The 22,790-nt window shown below is 41.3% G+C and overlaps 1 protein-coding gene across 3 annotated transcripts in view; it reads right to left on the bottom strand.

Annotated features, from left to right (window-relative positions):
• Nucleotides 1-22,790, bottom strand: part of LOC144687296 (plexin-B2-like) — a 234,654-nt gene that overhangs the window by 64,645 nt on the left and 147,219 nt on the right. For 2 of the 3 annotated variants that reach the window (XM_078553182.1, XM_078553183.1), the window contains exons 3-4: nt 10,699-11,824; nt 3,053-3,232 (exon numbers count right to left, since the gene is read on the bottom strand). In XM_078553182.1, coding sequence (XP_078409308.1) covers nt 3,053-3,232; nt 10,699-11,811 — 1,293 coding nt within the window. In that variant the 5' untranslated portion in view covers nt 11,812-11,824. Of the gene's footprint in view, nt 1-3,052; nt 3,233-10,698; nt 11,825-19,135; nt 19,158-22,790 lie in introns of those variants that run through there. The other variant, XM_078553185.1, reaches the window with a different exon arrangement.

Genomic DNA, 22,790 nt, shown 5'->3' with positions numbered 1-22,790 from the left:
TAAGAAACAAGTGCATGGCAATGTCACACCCATATAATTAGCACAAAAAAGGAAACGCCTCGATATTTGGGCTGGTTGCTCTGTGTTGCTTCGTGACTAAAAATATATCTTCTATTGATACAGGAATGTTAGTATCTGATAAAATGTCACAATGTTCACCCAATCCCGCTATCCTTACCATTCAAACTATCTTGTTTTAATTTATAGAAACTTACAATAACATTCAAATTACTGATCATCTTGAAAAATCTGGCCTAACATATATCACAGGTAGCTTGGCACTCATACCAACTGACGTACTTAACATACTGCACTTTGAACTCTTGGGTGTTTTGTCCATTACCAACTTGAGTATCTTGAAAACTTTAACAGGATGTACCTCTGTGCTCTTATGACTTGAGCCATCTAGCTTCCCCTCAAGTCACCCCAGCTGAGTAGTTGATGTTTGGGTTCTCAGATTCATCACCCCCGCACCCTCCAGATTCAATTCAGGGATTTCGGAAGACTCAGTTGTCTCTCTCACTCTGTCCCATCTCTGTATCTAAAACCATCTCACTTCAACCACCAATATTATTTTCATCCTTTGTCTCTGTGAGCACACCTCACCTGCTCTTACAATGCAAGGGCTAAAACAGACATTCTGATTGCTATTACCCTCGACATGCAGCATCAACAATTAGCTGTTCAGAGCTTAACAGTTGTTAAATGTTCATCTATTTTCAAACAACCACATGCAACTCCTAATCAAAACACTTCTAGTTCAGAATGAACTCCCAGTTTTTAAACATGGATATAAAGTCTCACCAATACCGCTACATATACCTCCTGAAAATAATTAATCTTTAAATAATAATCCAGTAACTATGAAGGCCAATCATTCCATTATGACCAATATAAATTAAGTTACTCAAAAAGACAGTCATTCTACCACAGCTGGTAAGAACAACAGATTTATTATGCAGTGTTAATGGAGCCCTTTTCATCAGAAATTCTATTTGCAGGACTAGATCAGCGAATTGTTAGAAGTAAACCTGGGTCTTTCCTTCTGTTGTGATGGTACGTGGTGATAGGTACACTGTGGATTACTTAACTACTAACGCCACTTGTATTTCACTCCATGAAGTAAGGCTGGATTTTCCACTGGTGTCTGTTTTTTCCAGTAGATCTTTTCATTGTCAGTTCTTACATCCAAAATCCAGTTGCTATTACCATATGGTGTCCATTTTCATTATCCTGTTGGTCATCAGCTTGTCCTTCACTAAGTTCAAGTTCTTTGATGTCTTCAATGTAGAGCTGGACATGTTTTACCTTGCGAGGTTTAGCTTGTTTTTTTAAGGCAGACATTTACTATTCTCAGTCTCAAAGGTTGGCTGCTATAGGGAGGGGTGTTTTGCTTTATCTGTCAAATAGTATTTGAGCTGGTGAGCTGTCCAGTATCTTGTTTGGTACGTTTTATTATTTGCAAGGACTAAGTGGAGGATCTGTATCAAACTCTCTGCCTTTTCTCGGCACACAATTTTAGCCATTTTGAATGTGAATACCCTGTTGAGTTAGTGACATGATGAACCAATGAAGTCAAAACATTAAAATTCCCTTAATGAGGGGTCTTATTTCTCATATAACGTCACTTGGAATTCAACAACATGCAAAACAAAAGTCAGTACTAATTTTCGTAAATCAACACATTAGTAAACAAGGATTTCTGGCAACCCTAACAATTGTGAGTAATGGTTTTGTCAAATCAACACACTAATTCAAGGAGTCATCTTCTGCTTTATGACTACTTTCCATTATTTTCTACTTCAAGTTTGCCTTTCAAAAAAGTCAGAGTAATAGAACATACGAGATAGCTTCTTCCAATCATTTTAAACAGATCTCACCTTATTTTGTCAGAGGGCTTCTCCTGGAATTTGGTGGCTGATAAGCAGTTCCTTTTGCTGTTTAGCTTGAAACTTCTTACACAACCTAGATGTGATATGTGCATCAGATAGATGTCTCCATATCCTTGTTCATCAGATGCCAGTCAATCACTCAAATTCTCCAAGGATATTTTATGTCTCATGTGTACTTAATTTACCAGCACATGGTTCCAATGCCACAGTAATCGGAATTGTTCCCTCCTATACCAAAGATCAACTTTCCTAACCTGGATGTTCCTGTGCTGGCTTGTGTGTGGCACTGACAGTAAAACCAAGATTAACTACAATATTTTAGATTTATCTTAGTATTCTTTTCCTTCTATAAACTACAAGCTTTTAAACCCAAGCTTGCTGTCCGCTAACCATTGCTTCCTGACTGATCCCTTTTGTTACTCTTGTATCTTGGCAGCATCCTCAATCACCTCACTCAGGTTTTTCAGGACTTATCCAGGGAAGGGGAAGAGAATGAAGAGGCTGTGGTCATGCAATATTGCAAGTCCTAGCACTTTTCCGATTTGAAAAAAAATTTCCTTGGAGTTTATGAATACTTACTGCATGATGCTTACCACCACAGAGTTCCATTTTAGAGGATGTGGTTTTAAAAGTGATGACCTTTGCTGTTTAAATTTAAATTATTGACGCATATCCAGTAGATGTGCCACATCTAGCCAAGTAATATTTTCTTTTATTCAAGAAGGAATTCAGAAACTAATCAAGACATATGCATGCGTGTTGACATTTTCCCCAAGTTATATTCTAATGTTTATTCCGACTCCCTACTACAAAATTATCAGAAATTGTTAGATTATCTTTAATGAAAGAGGATTAAAGAGTAAATACAATACAAAATGCACCTATAATATTGATACAGAACAGGGAAAAATAAAACTGGTCACAAAAAAAATCAGGTCCAGAATCTAGATTTAAAAACTGAAAAAAACTGGAGCCAGGGATAAATATACTGATACTATTTGAATGATAGCAAATATCCTGCTTTCATTTCTTTCCCAAGTAATGGAAAAGCGAAAATATCTTTTCCCAGCTAATTAATTAATTAATTAAAATTTTCAGGGCAGATTCCACTCATGTGCTTTCCTATAAAATAGAAGGGAAGTTTCTACCCAAAGTCTTACCTTGTGAATTTCTCCTTTTACATTGCCTAAAAAGGCTATTGTATTTTCATTCTCCACAGTCACAGCTATTGCTGATAAGTTTGTATCATATTCTTTCAGTGGTTCAGCAATAATACCTTCTTTACTTGCAATGGGATATGGAAGATGTTCACTACTACAAGGATATGCCTTTGCTTGCCCCTGAGGTAGCAGGAAAAAGAAGAGAGTTAAAGTTAGCTCTAATTTTCATAATATAGATTAGTAAACAAAAATATTTCTGTCAGTGCTAATAATTGAGTACTGCTTCTGTGAAATGAATACACTAATTAAAGGAGTTGTCGTCTGAAGAAGAGTTCATCCCCATCTGTAAACAGTCAACACAATATTATGATTCATTGCCTTGCTATTTCTGCATGTTGTGGTTCTCCCATCTTTGGGCCTACCTTGTTAAAAAAAAATCTAAGTACATGTTCAAGATACAATAAGCAAAAAAAAAAGGGCAACAGATCAGCTATCCATTACACAGCCCACTTCATTTTTGCTTCCATCCATCCACTGAAGTTGGAGGTTTCCCAGGGTATTTCTTGAACTGACATTTTCCTAGGATACCCAAGTAATAAGCTACAATGGGAACTGGTGTACAATGACAATGAGGTGCACGTTATATATTACACTCCCAGAGCACATTGAAGGCAGACACAATTACAGAGAAGGTGAATGCTGCAAGAGGAAAAGGGAAATTATTTTGCCTGTCATCAGCATCTCTGATCTTAATTCCATCAATCTCCCCACATGCTTTCGCTAGCTTAATCCATAGCTGATGGAGCTTGGAAAAATCACTGGACTCCAAGTTAAGTTTAATGGTATTCAGTTTAGTGGTATTGTCAATGGACTAGTAATCCAGAAACCCAGGGTAATGCTCTGGGGACCCGGGTTCGTGTCTCACCATGGCAGATGGTGGAATTGGAATTCAATAAAAATCTGAAATTAAAAAAGTCTAATGATGACCATGAAACCATTGTCGTAAAAACCCAACTAATGCACATTAGGGAAGGACACCTCACCTGGTCTGGTCTAGGTGTGACTCCAGCTCCGCAGTAATGTGGTTGACTCTTAAATGCTGCCTGACATGGCCTAGCAAGCCACTTAACTGTACCAAACCGCTAAAAAGCCAATAAAAAGGAATGAAAATGGACAGACCACCCAGCACTGAAAACGACAATGTCCTGTTGACCCTGCAAAGTCCTCCTTACTAACATCTGGGGGATTGTGCCAAAATTAAGAGAGTTGTCTCTCAGTCTATGTCAAGAAACAGCCTGACATAGCCATACTCTCAGAATCAGACCTTACAGATCACGTCCAAGACACCACCATCACCCACCAGCAGGACAGACCCAGCAGAGAGGGCAGCACAGTGGTATACAGTCGGGAGGGAGTTGCCCTGGGAGTCCTCAACATTGACTCCGAACCCTAGAAGTCTCATGGCATCAGAGCAAACATGGGCAAAGAAACGTTCTGCTGATTACCACGTACTGCCTTCCCCCAACTCAGCTGATGAATCAAGTGCTCCTCCATGTTGAACGTCACTTGGAGGAAGCACTGAGGGTGGCAACGGCACAGAATCTGGGTGGGAGATTTCAATATCCATCACCAAGAGTAGCTTGGTAGCACCACCACAGACCGAGCTGGCCGAGCCCTAAGTGACATAGCTCCTAGGCTGGGTCTGCGGCAGGTGGTGAAGGAATCAACAAGAGGGAAAAACATGCTTGACCTCATCCTCACCAACCTGCCTGCAGCAGACACATTTGTCCATGATAGTATCAGTGGGAGTGACCACTGCACAGTCATTGTGGAGACAAAGTCCTGTCTTCACATTAAGGACACCCTCCATCGCGTTGTGCAGCACTACTACCATGCTAAATGGGATAGATTTCGAACAGATCTAGCAACTCAAGAATGGGCAACCATGAGGCACTGTGGGCCATCAGCAGCAGCAGAATTGTACTTGATCACAATCTGTAAACTCATGGCCCGGCATATCCCCCACTCTACCATTACCACCAAGCCAAGGAATCAGCCCTGGTTCAATGAAGAGTGCAGGAGGGCATGCCAGGAGCAGCAACAGGCATACTTAAAAATGAGGTGTTAACCTGGTGAAGCTACAACACAGGACTACTTGTGTGCCAAAGCAGCAAGTGATAGACAGAGCTAAGCGATTCCACAGCCAACAGATCAGATCTAAGCTTTGCAGTCCCACCACATCCAGTCATGAATGGTGGTGGACAATTAAACTCACTGGAGGTGGAGGCTCCACAAATATCCCCATCCTCAATGATGGAGGAGCACAGCACATAAGATCAGTGCAGAAGATTAGGCTGAAGCATTTACAACATTCTTCAGCCAGAAGTGCCGAGTAGATGATTCAATTTGGCCTCCTCCAGAGGTCCCCAGCATCACAGATGCCAGTCTTCAGCCAATTCGATTAATTCCACATTATATCAAGAAATGGCTGAAGGCACTGGATACTGAAAAAGTTATGGGCCCTGACAATATTCCGGCAATAGTACTGAAGCCTTGTGTTCCAGGACTTGCCATGCCCCTAACCAAGCTGTTCCAGTACAGCTGCAACACTGGCATCGACCAGGCAATGTGAGAAATAGCCCAAGCATGTCCTGCACACAAAAAGCAGGACAAATCCAATCCGGCCAATTACCACCCCATCAGCCTACTCTCGATCATCAGTGAAGTGATGGAAGGGGTCATCAACAGTACTATCAAGTGGCACTTGCTTAGCAATAGCCTGCTAACTGACACTCAATTTGGGTTCCGCCAGGGTCACTCAGCTCCTGACCTCATTACTGCCTTGGTTTAAACATGGACAAAAGAGCTGAACTCCCGAGATGAGGTGAGAGTGACTGTCCTTGACATCAAGGCAGCATTTGATCAAGTGCGGCAACAAGGAGCCCTAACAAAACTGGAGTCAATGGGAATAAGGGGGAAAACTCTCCACTGGCTAGGAGTCATGCCAAGCACAAAGGACGATGGTTGTGGCCATTGGAGGTCAATCATCTCAGTTCCAGGACATCACTGCAGGAGTTCTTTAGTGTAATGTCCTAAGCCCAACCATCTTCAGGCTGCTTCAGCAATGATCTTCCTTCCATCATAAGGTCAGATGTGGGGATGTTCACTGATGATTGCACAATGTTCAGCAACATTCGCAACCCCTCAGACACTGAAGCAGTCCATGTCCAAATGCAGCAAGACCTGGACAATATCCAGGCTTGGGCTGACAAGTGGCAAGTAACATTCACACCACACAAGTGCCAGACAATGACCATCTCCAACAAGAGAGAATTTAACCATCGCCCCTTGATATTCAATGGCATTACCATCACTGAATCCCCCACTATCAACATCCTGGAGGTTACCACTGACCAGAAACTGAACTGGACTAGCCATATAAATACTGTGGCTACAAGAGCAGGTCAGTGGCTAGGAATCTTGCGACAAGTAACTCACCTCCTGACTCCCTAAAACCTGTCCACCATCTACAAGGCACAAGTCAGGAGTGTGATGGAATACTCTCCACTTGCCTGGATGAGTGCAGCTCCAATAACGCTCAAGGAGCTTGACACCATCCAGGACAAAGCAGCCCACTTGATTGGCACCCCTTCCACGGACATTCACTCCCCTCCACCACCGGCACACAGTAGCAGCAGTGTGTACCATCTACAAGATGCACTGCAGGAACTCACCCAAACTCCTTGGGCAGCACCTTCCAAACCCATGACCACTACCATCTAGAAGGACAAGGGCAGCAGATACATGGGAACACCATCGCCTGGAAGTTCCCCTCCAAGCCACACACCATCCTGACTTGGAAATATATTGCCGTTCCTTCCCTGGGTCAAAATCCTGGAACTCCCTCCCCATCAGCACTGTGGGTGCACCTACACCACGTGGACTGCAGGGTTTCAAGGCGGCATCTCACCACCACCTTCTCATGGGCAATTAGGGATGGGCAATAAATGCTGGCTCAGCCAGCGATGCCCACGTCCTGTAAATGAATAAAAACTTTTAAAAAGGTTTGCATTTATATAGTGCTTTTGCTTCTTTTACTAATTATTTTAAATCTGTGCCTGCTCGTTCTCGATCCTTTCATGAGTTTCTCCCTATTTACTTTGTCCAGACCCCTCATGATTTTGAGCATCTCTATCAAATCTCCTCTCAGCCTTCTTTTCTCTAAGGAAAACAGTCATAATTTCTCCAATCTATCTTCATAACCGAAGTTCCTTATTCCTGGAACCATTCTCGTGAATCTTTTCTGCACCATCTCTAATGCCACAACTTCATTCCGACAGTGCAGCACCCAGAACTGGACACAATACTCCAGCTGAAGCCAAGCTAGCGAATTATACAAATTCGACATAAGCACCTTGCTCTTGTACTCTATGCCTCTCTTAATAGAGCCCAGGATACTGTATGCTTTATTAACTGTTCTCTCAACCTGTCCTGACACCTTCAATGATTTATGCACATATACACCCAGGTCCCTGTGCTCCTCCTTTAGAGTTGTCCCCTTTATTCTATATTGTCTCTCCATGATTCCTGTGCCAAAAGGAAGAATTAGTTTCTATTTTTATTGCCCATTCCCTTCATTCTTATAACCACCTCAATCAGATTATCCCTTAACTACACCATCTTCAGGTAACATAAACCAGGTTTTTCCAATCTTTCATTACAGCAAATGTCTTCATCCTATGTAGCATCAGAGTGAATTGTTGCTGGACTTTCTCCAAGGCCAGTATTTGTGTCCATATTAAATCCAAAATCAGCTAGTGTTCCTAATGTATTTTGATGGGTTGGCTGACACATTGCAAAGGGTTCTGAAGTCACGTATAAGTTCAATATTCTAGCAATTTTGCACATTTAAATCATCATATAGATAACTAACTTTGTGATTCCAAACTATACTGGCAGTGTGCACTGCCTAATGTTATCTCTAAGATGCTAAACTAAGCACAGAAAACTGCATCTGTTGGACTTTGATCAGGTTTTGTACCTGCAAATTAATTTGTAAAACATTTACATGGGCCCCAAATCTCTTTGCTTATCTATTCCCCTAGTGCCTCCCTGTTTACAATTCTAATCCAGCGTGTACTGCCTCATATTTTGCTTACTCAATTTATCTGTGTCCTTTTGCTCGTCACCCTACAGCCATTTGTTTCTCCACTGTGGATTTTTCCTCGAGTCCCCAGAATCAGAAAACGTAGTTGAGCAAAGTCTTGAAGAAATTCAGGCTTTTCAAGTCTCAAAAGGTGACTAACAGGGGGACTTCAGAGGTATGAGATATGAACCAGGTTAGAAAACCAAGTCTGTAAAACTGCCTTAAATTCATAGGTCAAATGCCCACAGGCCCAAGGATCAAATTGTTTAACTTAAAACAGATGTCAGGAAATTCCTCATGCTAAAAATGATAAACACATTAAAATGACCTCAGTAGCAATGTGGAGACAAAAACTCCAGAATCATTTCAGAAACAGTTAGATGCTCTGGTTGGGCTCACAGCATACAACCATAGGCGAATTGACTTTCTCACTTGCATTTTAATAAAGTTAGAGTCATTTATAGCACAGGAGATGCCCATTCAGCTCATTAAATCCATGTCAGTTCTCGGAGCAATCCAGTCAGTCCCACTCCCCTGCTCAATCCCCGTAGCCCTGCAGGTTTCTTTCATTCAAGTGCCCATCCAATTTTCTTTTGAAGTAACTGACTGTGTCCACAAGGGTGGTGGAAGTGGAAACAGAGTTCCAGTTCATTACCACTCGCTATGTAAAAAAGTTCTTCATCACAATTCCCCACTTAATCGCTTGCCCTAAACCTTAAATCTGTGACCGCTAATCCTTGTACTATCAGTCAATGGGAACAGTTTTTCTTTGTCTACCTTATCTAAACATATCATATTCTACAATTCTATCAAATCTCCCATCAATCCCCTTTGCTCTAAGGGGAACAACTCCAGCATTTCCCCCATTTACTCTAACCAAGCGATCAAATTCAACATAGAAACTACATAATCCATTGTTCAATTGTGTTTAGACATACTATACTGCCATAATCATTAAACATGATCAGTTTCTAACATAAATATATTATAAAATACCACAAGGAAAAAATGTTATGTATTTTCTGCCAGTAACATAGGGCAAGATTTTTCTGGTCCCACCCATCACTGGAATTGAAGTGGGTGGGACAGAAAATTTTACGGACCAGCAAGAAGTCCGTTGACTTTGGGAGGAAATTTCTGGTCCTTCACTTTCACCTCACGTAGTACAATAACTACCTAAAATGCACATTTGAACATTAAAAAAATGATAGGTAAGAAAAGTTTTAAGTTAGGCAGAAAACCAACTCTCCTAACCAAGTCCACCAGTGCAGATAGTGTCTTCTGGACACAATTCAGACATTTGTTCAGAACAGATGCATCAACATAGTGTGAGCACTGTCTTCCTCAAATATACTTTGTGGGGTCGCAACACACAAAGGAGTGATGCAAGGCTAAGAAAGGGAGGAGAGAGAAATGAGGATAGAACATCAGCACTGAATAATGCAACACAACAATGTATTCGTTTTTAAGGAAAAAGGTTATTAATAGTCACTTGGTAGTAGAGAACTTGAGTATTGCTGAAAAAAAAGGGACATGTCGAAGTTTCTTGTCTTGCGCTCTGTTGAATGCAAGACGAAAAGCTTTGACGTCTCTTTTTCTCAGCAATAACAAGGTTATTAGTATCAAATAAGCTGATCCCTTTTTCATGTATAAATCACATTTTTTTCTATATAATTCATGCCCCTTTACACTCAGAAACAGTTATCTCCTAATCCATTTGTAATATCTGGTTCAAATACAGTCCCCGATAACCTACTGCATAGTTTTTACACTTTGCATGAAAACGTTCCATTGGCCTCTCCTCCTTATGCTCAACTTCCTTCTTTCAGAGGCAATATTCCTCCTATGAATAGCATGTGTTAAAACAGGTGGATATATAAATATATATAAAATCAGGTGTGATTCTGTAGAATAGTTGGGGGGAAGCAGGGCAATGAAACTAGAATACATATCCAGTTGAAGAACTATATTGGAACAGGGTCAAATGGCATCTTTCTGTTGTATACATTTAATAACGTGCTGTATACTTCAAAAGAACACAAAAGGGTTAATTCACTTTAATCTTACTCTATTTACCCATCCAGTTCCATTATTTTTTCTGCAGAACAGCCAAATACCAGAGCACTGCCAAGAGGTAGATTTTTGCTGTGATGCAGTCCCACGGACATCACCATCAACAATTTGGCTTACTGGCAGATACCTGGCTGCCTGAAGCATTCAATACATGGGGTATAAAATTGAATATTCATCACCAGAGTAATGTTTGTGTGTTTTTTTTAAAAAGCCTCATGGAAGCACAATACATGGCCAAACAAAAGTGCTGAAGCGTTTGATTATTCGGTTTAAATAGTGTTCCTATTACATGTTGATTGACTTAAAGTGCCCCAAAGTTTGGTGACCACAAATAAAATTTAAAGCATTTCTGTATACTGAATGGTATGAAATTTCATTTAAGAACATTAGATAAGAAAAACACCCTTGAGCCAGTGAATATATCTACCTTCCTAAACTCCTGAGGGCAATTGTTCAAACCAATAGATTTGTAAGGATTAGAAATTATGTCCTTTCCATTTAGTTTCCCTTGGTTACCATAGCAGATTTCTCTATATTCTTCGATCTTTTCATTTATGTGCTTCAAGGAGAATATGCAGAAAGCCGATATATTAGCAGTAATTGTTCTCAGGTATTCTTTGTTAAACACGGCAAAGAGCACTTTATCCATTGAAGTTACAGTTCCATAGGCACCTGAACTGTTCATACACTGGGCAAGTTTTTCTCCAGGATCAGTGATGTAAGCAGCCTCCACAAGATTAAAATCACCACATCCCAGGACCATTTCAATATAGGAATAGTAAAAGATATCAGAAACGCAAAGACGTGATATGTAGGTTTTAGGTTCCTGTTGTCCTCCATCTGTTCGAGAAAAAATGAAATAAACAAAGCCACCATCTTCAAATGAAAATTTAAAGTCATGTTGATACTGTGCAGAGTCTGGTTTCACGGCTGAAGAATCGTGAACAAGCACAAAATATTGGTTCGGTTTTGTTTGAGAGAGTACTCTGGTGCTAATTATTGCATTTGCATAATTTTCAAAACTCTTTCCAACAAACATCACCCACACGGTTTGCCCATTTGGGTCACTCGTACTAGTTATGAGGCCCACATTCGATTTATTGCTTGCAACAAATGTAGCTTCTCCACCGTTCAAGTTTTCATATTCGACTTGACTGATGTTATTCAACTGCCGTAATGAGCAAATTCCTTTATATATACTTCCACATATTACAAGTCTATCCATGTCTTTGTCTATTAAAAGAAGTTTATTGTAATTTGGAGTTTGTACTGGATTGGAGCAGTCTGAATCTTTTATTGGTGGCCAACAATCTGCACCATCAAGTTTTGGACCAGTTTCTACTCTCACTTCCTGTTGGAGGCCTGATGTTAGTTGATAGAGGAAATTCACAGCCCCAACATACACTCGCCCAGTGCTGTCATCCTTGGCCAAATGTAGCAGGCTTGTGGAGCTGGTAAATTCATCATAGGCTTCAGTTCCAGGTTTAAAGCCTACATAAAAGACCGCAAATGCACAGAACATCCAAGTCCAAGGTGACATTTCCAAAACCAAACTGCAAAAAAAAAAGCAGAGTATAAATACAAATTAATATACAACTATTTATTTGCAAATTAAGCAATACTTCTTTTTGCACGTTTAGGTTCATTTCCAGCTTAAATTGATTAAATTGTTGAATGTGTCTGATGACAGATCTTAAAATAGCAACCATTGCATGGCAAACATTTTATTTTAAGGTTGTATACAAAAAAATCATGGGACCAGCAAATATCTCAGCTCTTGAAGCCTACTCCTTTCCAAATAAAATCACCGTGAACTATTTGCTCTAAATAATCCTTTCTCCCAAATGATTGTCAAGCAAACACTTACTTATTCTGACATTTCCACCATTCAACTCTTGATTTGCTGATCGCCAAAGAAATCATCCATGGTTCCAGGACTCATTGTACCCCCATGATTTGATCATTTTAGTCTGCACCTTTTCCTATAAACCTCTGACTGCATTTGCCCCTATTACCTCAGTTACATTTGCAAACAGATCTTTAAACATCTCATTTTTCAAACTGTAGCCTTGCTTGAGACTATTAAATCAATATCCTCCCATTCTGCATTGTCTAATCAAAATAATCTGCTTACATCTACATCAGCTATGTTTCTTAGTTCAATCTTCCAAATGTAATTACTAGTGGTCTATATAAGGTAAAGACAAGTTACTTCAATTTCAATCCTCATAACTTTGTAGTTAACTTTCACTAATCTCTTCCCATTTATATACCCTTACAATCTGTTTTACGTCCCTTACTGGTCTACTCTCATTCTCTTTTCTCTTTCCTGATTAGCTCCTTTGCTGAATTCCAAAATCCTCAGGCTTACTACTCTTTTTTGCCACATTACAAGCCTCTTTCTCTGATCTAATATTACCCGTCAGCTCCTCATTAGCCAAAGTTGCACCACTTTTTCTGTGGGTTTTTGTGCCTTAAAGAAATGCATATTTGTTGCAAATTATGTATTAATTCTTTAAATGCTAATCATTGCTTATCAGCTGTCATATCTTTTAATAGCTTCCCAAACTACCTTAACCAACTTGCCCCTCATACCTACGAAGTTTATTTAGATATAAGACCCTAGTTTTGGAGTTAACTGAATTACTTTCGAACTCAATATAAAATTCTATCATGTTATGGTCACTCTTCCCTAGACTCCCCTTTACTACAATGTTATTAATTAACCCTTTCTCATTGCCTAATACGATATCCAAATTAACCTGTTCCCTAGTCGGTTCCTCAACATACTGATCTTGAAAACTACCTTGTATGCTTCTATGAACTCATCCTCTACACCATGACTGAAAATTACTGGTTAGTCCAAATGAAAATTAAAATCTCCCATGATCACTATTACCCTTGCTACATGCATTTTTAAATATCTTGATTTATACTCTGCCGTACACTACAAGTGTGTACAAGGTGGCCTATAAACAACTTCCACTCATGCTTTCTGCCACTTGCTGTTTCTTAGCTCCATCTAAATTGATTCTACTTCTTGATTTTTGAGCCAAGATCCTTTCTCACTATTGTCTCTATTCCATCCTTTATACTACCTTCCCCCTCTTCCATTTTGCCTATTTGTTCTAAAAGTTATGTATCCCGGAATATTTAGTTCCCAACCTTGGTCACTTTGCAATTACGTCTCCTAATAGCTATCAGACCAAACCTATTAATTTCTATCCGTAATGCCATAAGTCAGATTCATTAAACATCATTGTTGAGATGCATATGCAAGAGAGGCATAGCTCCCAATTGTCCTGTTTTTATTGGGATGTCTAAAATATAAAAAAATATTGATGGAATAAAACAGCACCAATGCAGAAAACTCTCAATTGCCTAGTCCTATGGAAAATCATACTGCTACTTTAACATTTTCAAAACACTGAGTCGACAAGTTTGGAGGAAGCACAAGACATTGCATCAATATGATCATAGGATCCACTTGATGTGTGAACAATGCCAAATGGAAGAGCGCAGACATTTCCAGGATCAGTGATCCTTCTTCCTCCATCATTTACTCCGATTTTATATAATCCCTGGTCAACCACAAAAATTTTTGTTTTTGTTTGATGCTTGATATATGTAATTTGGCAGCAGTCCAGACAGGGTATAATATAGAAAGGATGACATAACACAGAGAACTACACATAAAAAAAAATTGAAAAGCTCAACAATTCTTAAATCTCACAATGCCAACTGCACGTAATCTAACTTTCATTCTTTACCGAGTAATTCCCTTGGAAACCTCAAAGGGCCTACCGGCTATAAATCGACACCAAGGCTAAAATGAGCAAAGTCAGGAATTTATGCTGAGCAAAATCATCATACAAAGACTTGACTATTCCAGTAGAGGTACTTTTAAAAAAGAATACTAGATTTGAATCCCAATCTATAGCAGAAGAGTAGGCACTAAACAATCCAAGACAGAGAAAGAAAATACCTAGCCAAGGATGCTGCACACGCTTACTGATCTCTGAATCAAATTGTCTGCATGGATTCTTGTGTGAAGACTGGTTTGGACTTAGGTGTGATGCACGCCTTACCTCATGCTGATTAAAAGCCAATCTTAGCAACGCTCAGCTCTTTCATATGAAGAATGTTCACTTAGGCATATGTATCTTTACAAGGTTCACCTATTTCATGGGAGGTGGGATAAACAGGGATATTGGAAGGGAACTTGAAATCCAAAGGGGAAATCCTGTGCAGCATGATTTCCATTAAAGTGGATGACATATGTGACAGGCCTTTCAAGCAACTGCCAGCACATTATTTTAATGAAGACAGTTCTACAAGTATATGTTTTTATACAACCCCCCTTATCAGAGGATGAAGTGTTAAATGCTGAAAACAATTATAAATTTTCACATTTTAATCTGGTAGTTTTGTAACGAGGAGAAAGGATATAGTCCTCTTTTTAAAAAAATTTAACCACAAATTGCTTCATTGTTGAACTGCCTAAAACTTGTCCGATAAGCTCACTTTAAGTCAAATGTCAACTTTTTTAATTTTGTGCAGCTGTGATGGGGTTAAATACAGATGTTGGGTTTTGCTGATTGAGAACAAAAAGACCCAATGGTGATTTACCTTATCCCTTTCTTCCTTGTAAGGAACAATACTAGTGAGTGATCTTGAAAATAAAAGCTGCAGAAAAATGTACCATTTTATTCACAGAAATATAAGAATGATATAGCACAAAAGGAGCCTGTTGTGCTTGTCCAGTTGGACCCACTCACCTGCTCTTTCCCAACAACTCCGCAAATTTTTCCCCTTCAAGTATTTATCCAGTTCCCTTTGTAAAGTTACTGCTTAAAAGGTGTGAAACTTGTAAATGTTGATGTTCAGAGAGACTCGGTTGGGTGTACTCGTACAAGTTAGCAAAGTTAGCATGCAGGTACAGCAAGCAGTTAGGAATGCAAATAGCACGTTGGCCCTTATTGCAAAGGGACTTGAACACAAGAATAAAGAAAGTCTTGCTACAATCGTACAGAGCTTTGGTGAGACCACACCTGGAATCCTGTGCGACCTGGAATCCTGTGTACAGTTTTGGTCTCCACATTTAAAGGAAGGATATGCTTGTATTGGAGGCAGTACAGCAAAGGTTCACTAGGTTGGTCCCTGAAATGAGAGGGTTGCCCTATGATGAGAGGCGGAATAACTTGGATCTTTATTTTCTGGAGTTTTGAAGAATAAAAGGTGATCTCGTTGAAACTTTCAAGATTATGACGGTTACAATCTCCATAAAAGATGATAACGCTTTGTATAGAAAGTCAAACTTCCAGTTATTAGCTGAAAGGATGACACGTCAATATTTCACGTCTTAAAAGAACTTTTACTGTGTCAAAGACAAAACACTATTAAACTTAGTTTTCTTTTGATAGGCAATTTATACTTTAAACCACCAACAGAGTTTGTCACTTTCTACTTTTAGTGACAACTGAAAACCCCAATTTTGTTTCATTACGCAATCTCTTAAGTAGACATCCAATCTCCTGGAACCAATCCAAAGGGTTTCGCAGCTCCAAAGGGTTTATTTCTGTTCTTTGTCTTTCCCATTACTACCTTGTACTGTGAGAGTTTTTTCCTGGAAATTCTTTCTCTAGCTTCAGTTGGACAAACCCTCCAGCCTTGTTTTAACTCCTCATAAACTCTTATCTTCAAACTGAGGGTGGAATCATCCCAGGTTTGCACTAATTCACCAGCACCTTCGACAGCACCTTCCAAACCCATGACCTCTACCACTTAGAAGGACAAGGGCAGCTGATTGATGGAAACACCACCACCTGGAAGTTCCCCTCCAAGTCATTCACCATCCTAACTTGGAAACATATTGCCGTTCCTTCACTGTCGCTGGGTCAAAATCCTGGAACTCCCTCCCCAACAGCATTGTGGGTGTGCCCACACCACATGAACTGCAGCAGTTCAAGGAGGCAGCTCACCACCACCTTCTCAAGGGCAATAAATGCTGGCCCAACCAGTGAAGCCCACATCCCATGAATGAGTAAAACAAAAATAAGTGTGATAGCGGGCAGGAAAAAGGAAGTTTTACACGCTGGACGCAATGGCGACTTTTCACGCCATATCATCCCATTCCTGCCTCATTAATTACACAGCCACAGGAAACACGCAGCCTCCGATTTGTCTGCCACTATCTCGCCACTTCCTCATACAGGACGCCATATTTAAACTGCAGCTGTGCGCACACTTCTCAATGCTAGCACCCCAGCAGGGCGCAAGTGAAGACATGGCCCCAAAAGCCAAGAAGAGTACAGCCCCCCGATTCAGTGACGCATCCCTGGGAAGTCCTCTGGAAACAATGGAGACCCGCCGCGATGTCCTCCACCCCCGCTCTGGCCGCAGGAGGCCCATCAGTCTCATCTCTCTGGCTTGAGAGGCAGGTGGCAGAGGTGGTCAGTGCCAAAGCTGCACACGAGGTCGGCCATCCAGTGCAGGAAACAGATGAATAATCTCATCCGTGCCGCCAGGGTAAGGCAACCATCTCATCACTCTGAATCTTCACACTCAAGGCCATCACACATTCTCTGGCATCTCATTGCCAGCTCAAGGGACATCACCACTCACTCTCTCACACAAACCTTCGCATCTCCTCTGGAGACTGCCTCCTCAGCCCTCACCATCTTGAGGCCACCTGCACAGATCAACATGTACCTCCCACACATCCCCTGGGATATCCCTCTTCCTCAGTATAGCCCGCACCCTGCAGCCTCTTCCCTTGCCCGAGGCCACTTCTCCTCCTTCCCCAAGCAAGCCCTAGCCCTCAAGCCATTGAAAAGTCACCCTTGCCTTACTGTTGGGTCTGGTAGGTAGAGGCCTGCCCGTGAGCCCCCTGAAAAGTGGTGGTGCTGCCAGTGAAGGCTGGTGCTAATGACAGTGAATGCTGCCTGAAGAAAGGAAGGCAAACAAACCTCAGGTCCTGAGCAAAGTGCAGCTCACATGCCTGATGCCAACAGGCATGGAAAATTCCACCCCCAGTGCAAGCTCCCACCCGCATTGTGTGTGGTGAACAACAGAGTCAGCATTTTCTCTGCTTAAGGTGCAGGCCTGGCTAACAAATCTCTTTCTGCTCTCCTACTCCCAGTCAGCTGCAGATCACCCAAGACCAAACCGCAACAGCCTCTGTCTGTGATTTTTCTGGGTTTTCTGATGAAGCTGTAACCTAATCTCAAAACGCCTTCCACTATCCCTTTTTCCGCAACAATGGGAAACACATTGACATTTCTATTTGAATACAAGACTAATCAGATACCTCTGATTACAATGGCCTTTCATCTTAGAAACAAAGGGACAGGTTCCAGCACAACTGTTTACAATGTGACATTGATAATACCTTTCTGGATCTTAAGGTCTTCTCATTGTGGACTCAGAAACAGCTGTCATTGTCCTCGGGCATAAACATTCAGCACCTCCATCTCAGTAAAATGATGAGTTCCCTTTATCTCTAATAATTAAACCCCAGGCTTGTCAGGCAGACTCCAGCATAGGTCACATGACCTCTATCATTTAACCTGCATTTAAAGATACAGTCCCAAACTATGACACTCTTACAAACCAAAAGATATAGCCCTGAAACAATAATTCTATAAACCTCACACTTGTAACAAAGGGGCCTGACAAGAGTAGATAACAAGGCACAGTTTCCCCTGGCTGGGGAATCTAGAACTGGGGTGGGTGGGAGAAACAGTTTCAGAATAAGGGGCCCATCATTTAAGACTGTAATGAGGAGAAATTACTTCACTCAAAAGGGTTATGAACATTTGGAATTTTTTACCTCAGAGGGTTGTGGATGCTCCATCATTGAATATATTTAAGGCTGAGATAGACAGATTTTTGGTCTCTAAGGGAATCAAGAGGTATTATGGCGCAATGGTAGCAGACCTATCTCTGGGCCAGAAGTCCCACTTCAGGACTTGATGGCCATGGAAAGTGCATTCATAAAGTTGCCAAGCAGGTTGATTGTCTGCAAGTAAATCCTTGCAATACGTTGGATGGCAGGCAGGAAAAGCAGGAGAGTTTCCTGGTCAGCAATGCTGCAAAAGGCAATGGCAAACTACTGCAGTACTTTGCCAAACATAATCATGGACGAATCCAATGGAAGTCCATGATCGCCAACATCCTCCTAGGGCATGGTACTTGGAAGGGAAAGGGAATCAAGAGATATGAGGGGCTGGTGGGAAAATCGAGTTGAAGCCCAAGATCAGTGATCCTACTGAATGGCGGAGCAGGCTCAATGGGATGTATAGCCTTCTCCTACTCCTGTTTATGTTCTTATTGAATTTCACAGAATCACAGAATTTGTTTCCACCCCCCCCCCCCTGCCCCAACCCCCACCGCCCCCCCCCCCCCCCCACTCCTCCCTCTCACCCCCCACCCACCCGGGCAGTGCATTCCAGATCAGAACAATTTGCTGCATTAAAAAAAAATTCTCATGTTGCCTCTGGTTCTTTTACCAATTAATTTGAATGTGTGTCCTCTGTGCCACGAGAAACAATTTTGCCTTATTTACTCTATCAATTCCCTTCATGATTTTGAACAGTGCTGTTAAATCTCCCATTAACCTTCCCTGCTCGAAGGAGAATAATCCCAGTTTCTCTAATTTCCCCCAACTGAAGTTCCTCGTCCCTGGTACCATTCTAGTAAATCCCTTTTGCACCTCTCGAAGGCCTTAACATCCTTTTTATAGTGTGGGGCCCAGAAATGGACACAATACACCAGCTGAGATCTAACCAGTGATTAAGAAAGGTTTAGCACAACTTCATTGTTTTTATACATTATGCCTATTTATAAAGCCAAGGATCCCACACCTGCCACATTCAAAGAATTGTGTATGCTCCCACAGGTGTCTCTGTACCTGCACCCTCCTTTAAGATTGTACCATTTAGTTTATATTGCCTCTTCTTCATTCTTCCTATCAAAACATAGCAATTCACACTTTCTGCGTTAACTTGCAATTTCACCAGTTTGTTTAAATTTTCCCAACCTCCTCACTGTTTGTTACATTTGAGTTTCATGATATCTGCAAACTTGGAAATTATGTTCTGCATAGCCAATTGTAGGTTATTATATATATATATATATATATATATATATATATATAAAAAAAGAGCAGTGATCTCAATACCCTCAAGATACACAGCTGTATACTTCCCTCCAGCCTGAAAAAGCATTTACCACTACACTGTTTTCTGTTCCATAGTCAATTTTGTGGGAGCTGGTTAGCTCAGTTGGCTAGATGACTAGTGTGCGGATCAGATCAATGCCAACAACACAGGGTTTGATCCCTGTTTGCACTAAGGTAGATTTGGGGCCTGCCTCCTCTCTCTGCCCATGGTAAAAAATCATTGCACTTTGCCCTGGTTTGGCCAAGGACCTGCCTTTAGGCAGAGACCTCAAAAAAAAGTCTTGAATTTTATGCTGGCCACCTTTCTTTTGAACCCCATGAACTTCAATTTGGTAAGAAGTCAACATACCATACCACCTTCATTAACCCCCTTCCTCCCCATTATTTAAGAGAAATCAATCAAGTTAGTCAAACAGTATATGCTTTTTACAAATCTGTGCCAGTGTCATTTAATAACTAATTTTTCCAAGTGACACTTAATTGAGTCTCAATTTATTGTTTCCAAATTCCTTCACTAAAGGTGTTAAGCAGACTGGTCTAATGTTGCCGTGTTTATCCCTCACCCCTTTTTGAACTTTTTAAAACTTACTTTTCTATTCTCAAAAGTATCGGAATCACTGCCAGCTGGTAAACATTTCATTTCTGTACGGGTTTTGCAATTTGATTTCAACATTTTCCCTGATGAAATGTGACAATCAATAAACTATTTAATGATATTTTTCTGGCCACTTTGAGCTCGCTGTTTATAAAACTGAGTACAATCCAACACCAGGTACCATTACCGCACAAAGTAACAAAAGCTTTTAGGGAGTGGCTCACAATTGCTGACCTTATTTTGCTCACGTTTCTCAATAAGGTGAAACACTATTTAATACAACTAACACAATACGAAGTGTAGTCGAACTTTTGAACTACAAATTTTAGCAGATAGTGTTAAAACTGTCAACTAAAAACTATTTTGAGATAAATGCCCTAATCAAAGTGATGGGGGAGGTGGTGATGTAGTGGTAATGTCACTGGACTAGTAATCCAGAGGCCCAGGCTAAATTCTAGGGATATGGGTTCAAATCCCACCACAGCAGCTGGTGGATTTTTTAAAAATCAATTAATAAATCTGGAATTAAAAAAGCTAGTCTCAGTTTCACAGTGACCTTTACTATCATCGATTGTTGTGAAAATCCATCTGATTTTTTAATGTCCCTTAGGGAAGGAAATCTGCTGCCCTTACCTGGAAGGTGGTGGTAAACTGGTCACTTTTATCCAGCACACAAAGTAGGTTGATACTTCTGCACAGGCTAACGTTAGAGGTGGGGATGTTACTGGAAACTGTTATCAGGGACAAAATAAACTTTTCTTTGGAAAGGCATGGGTTAGTCAAGGAAAGCCAACATCAATTCATTAAAGGCAAATAGGGTCTGATTAACTTTGACTGCGAGATGGTTTGTTGCGATGTCAGTTTTGCGACTATTACTCTTAACCTAGACATGGGTGCAGGGAGCAGCAAGCAGCAATTTAGGGCAGAATTTTGCCCTTATCAGGTGGGCGGGGGCAGTTGGGAAGCCGACCGCCGCCCGCGATCAAGGCCGGAAGGCAATTTCACACTGGCGTGCACAGAGCTGCCTCAGGGAGGTGAAGAGTTCTTTTTTAAATAATGAAAAATGTTATAAAACATGTCCCCTCATGTTGAGCAGGGGCATGTTATTAATTAAATTTAAAAAATTTTATTTGCTTTAGGAAACCTCATCCCACCCATGGATGAGGTTTCCTAAAAAGTGCAAAGGCCGCTTGGCCTTTTTGCCGGCCCGCCAACCACAAGGTTGGACAGGCAGCAAAAAATTTATTTTAAATGCCTTGTTAATGGCCTTCATAGGCCTTTTAAGTGTTGGTGGGCGTGCTGCCAACTCTGGCACGCACCTGCCGACCGAAATATCACGTGACTGCACACTGACGTTGGGACACTCGTCCGACTTCAAAGCGTGTCAATTTACGCTCGAGTGGGTCAGGCGCGTGACCACCCGCAGAGGTAAAATTTTGCTCTTAAAGTTTGCAGATGATGCAAAACTTGGCAAAGCAGGAAATCATAATAGGGATAGGTATAGGATTCAGGATGGTGAAATGGGCCGAAGCATGTCAGATGGTATTCAATACAGAGGAGAGAGAAATTTTGCAGTTTGGAATAGGAGAGTGTAGCATAAACGGCATGATTCTGAAAAATGTAGATGAGCAGAGAGATCTCAAGCGCCGATCCAGAAAAATCCTTGGGCAAGTTGAGAAAATGGTTAAAAGGGCAGATTGGCACTTGAGTTTGTAAACAGATGAATAGAATATAAAAGCCAAGTGATTCTGCTAAAATTTTACTATTAGGCCTCAACTGGAGTAGTGTGGACAATTCTGGGCCCCAGGCTTTAGGAGAACTGAAACTGCATTAGAAAGGTGTATCATAATGTCACCGGTGATGAGGGACTTCAGCTATGAAGAGAGGTTAAAAAAATTTCCGTTCCTCCTTGGAACAGAGAAGGTAAGAGGTGACTTCGAGGCTTTCATGATGAGAGGTTTGATAGTGTAGATAGAGAAAAATTCTCTTTGGCAGTTTTAAGTCAGATTCAAATCCATTGGCAAAAGCTCTAGAAGGATGAGGACATTTCTTTTCCTTTCAGTTTAAGGATCTGGAATGTTCTACCCTAAAAGATTGTGGAAGCCAATTTCAGAAATAATTTTAAAAGGGGAGTTGGACAGGTATTCGAGGATGAGGAATTTATCGGGTTACAGACAAAAAGTGGGATCTGCGTCTAAGCAAAACTGACCTTTCAAAAAGCCAGCACAAACATGATGAGCTGATTAGCTCATTGTGATAGTTTTCATGGGCAGAATTTAACATTCCCCTGCCAGTGGATTTGCAGGTGTGGAGGGGGGCCATAAAATCCCTTGGATGGCCTTCCCACCGGCCTTCTGCCTGCACCATCTCCGCAATTTTGTGTCGGGCAAGGCCTAGGCCAGCTTGCCTGCCATTGCCCCACTGAGGCCCTTAAGTGGCCAATTAATGACCACTTATGGACCATTTCCCACCCCACTTCAATTTTCAGACTCATGGGTGGAGTTCAGCAGCATGGAGGAGGCCCAGAAAGTGCCCCTGCTCAGGCCTCGTGGGAAGTGGAGGGAGGCACTTGCATCAACATTTCAACATCAGGCACCACCACCATGGAGGGTCTGTCAAGTGCTCCCTCCCCACCACCCTCCAGCCTCTCCACCTACACCCCTCTACCCACGTCCCCAGGCCTTACCTCCCCACCCTTACCTGGTTCTGTCCACTGCAGCTCCCGACATTGCTGGAACAAGAG

The sequence above is a fragment of the Cetorhinus maximus genome, chromosome 12, assembly GCF_964194155.1.
Source record: "Cetorhinus maximus chromosome 12, sCetMax3.hap1.1, whole genome shotgun sequence".
NCBI classification, from domain to species: domain Eukaryota; kingdom Metazoa; phylum Chordata; class Chondrichthyes; order Lamniformes; family Cetorhinidae; genus Cetorhinus; species Cetorhinus maximus.
Note: the sequence above shows the minus strand (reverse complement) of the source record. Positions and strands in the feature narration are given on the sequence as shown.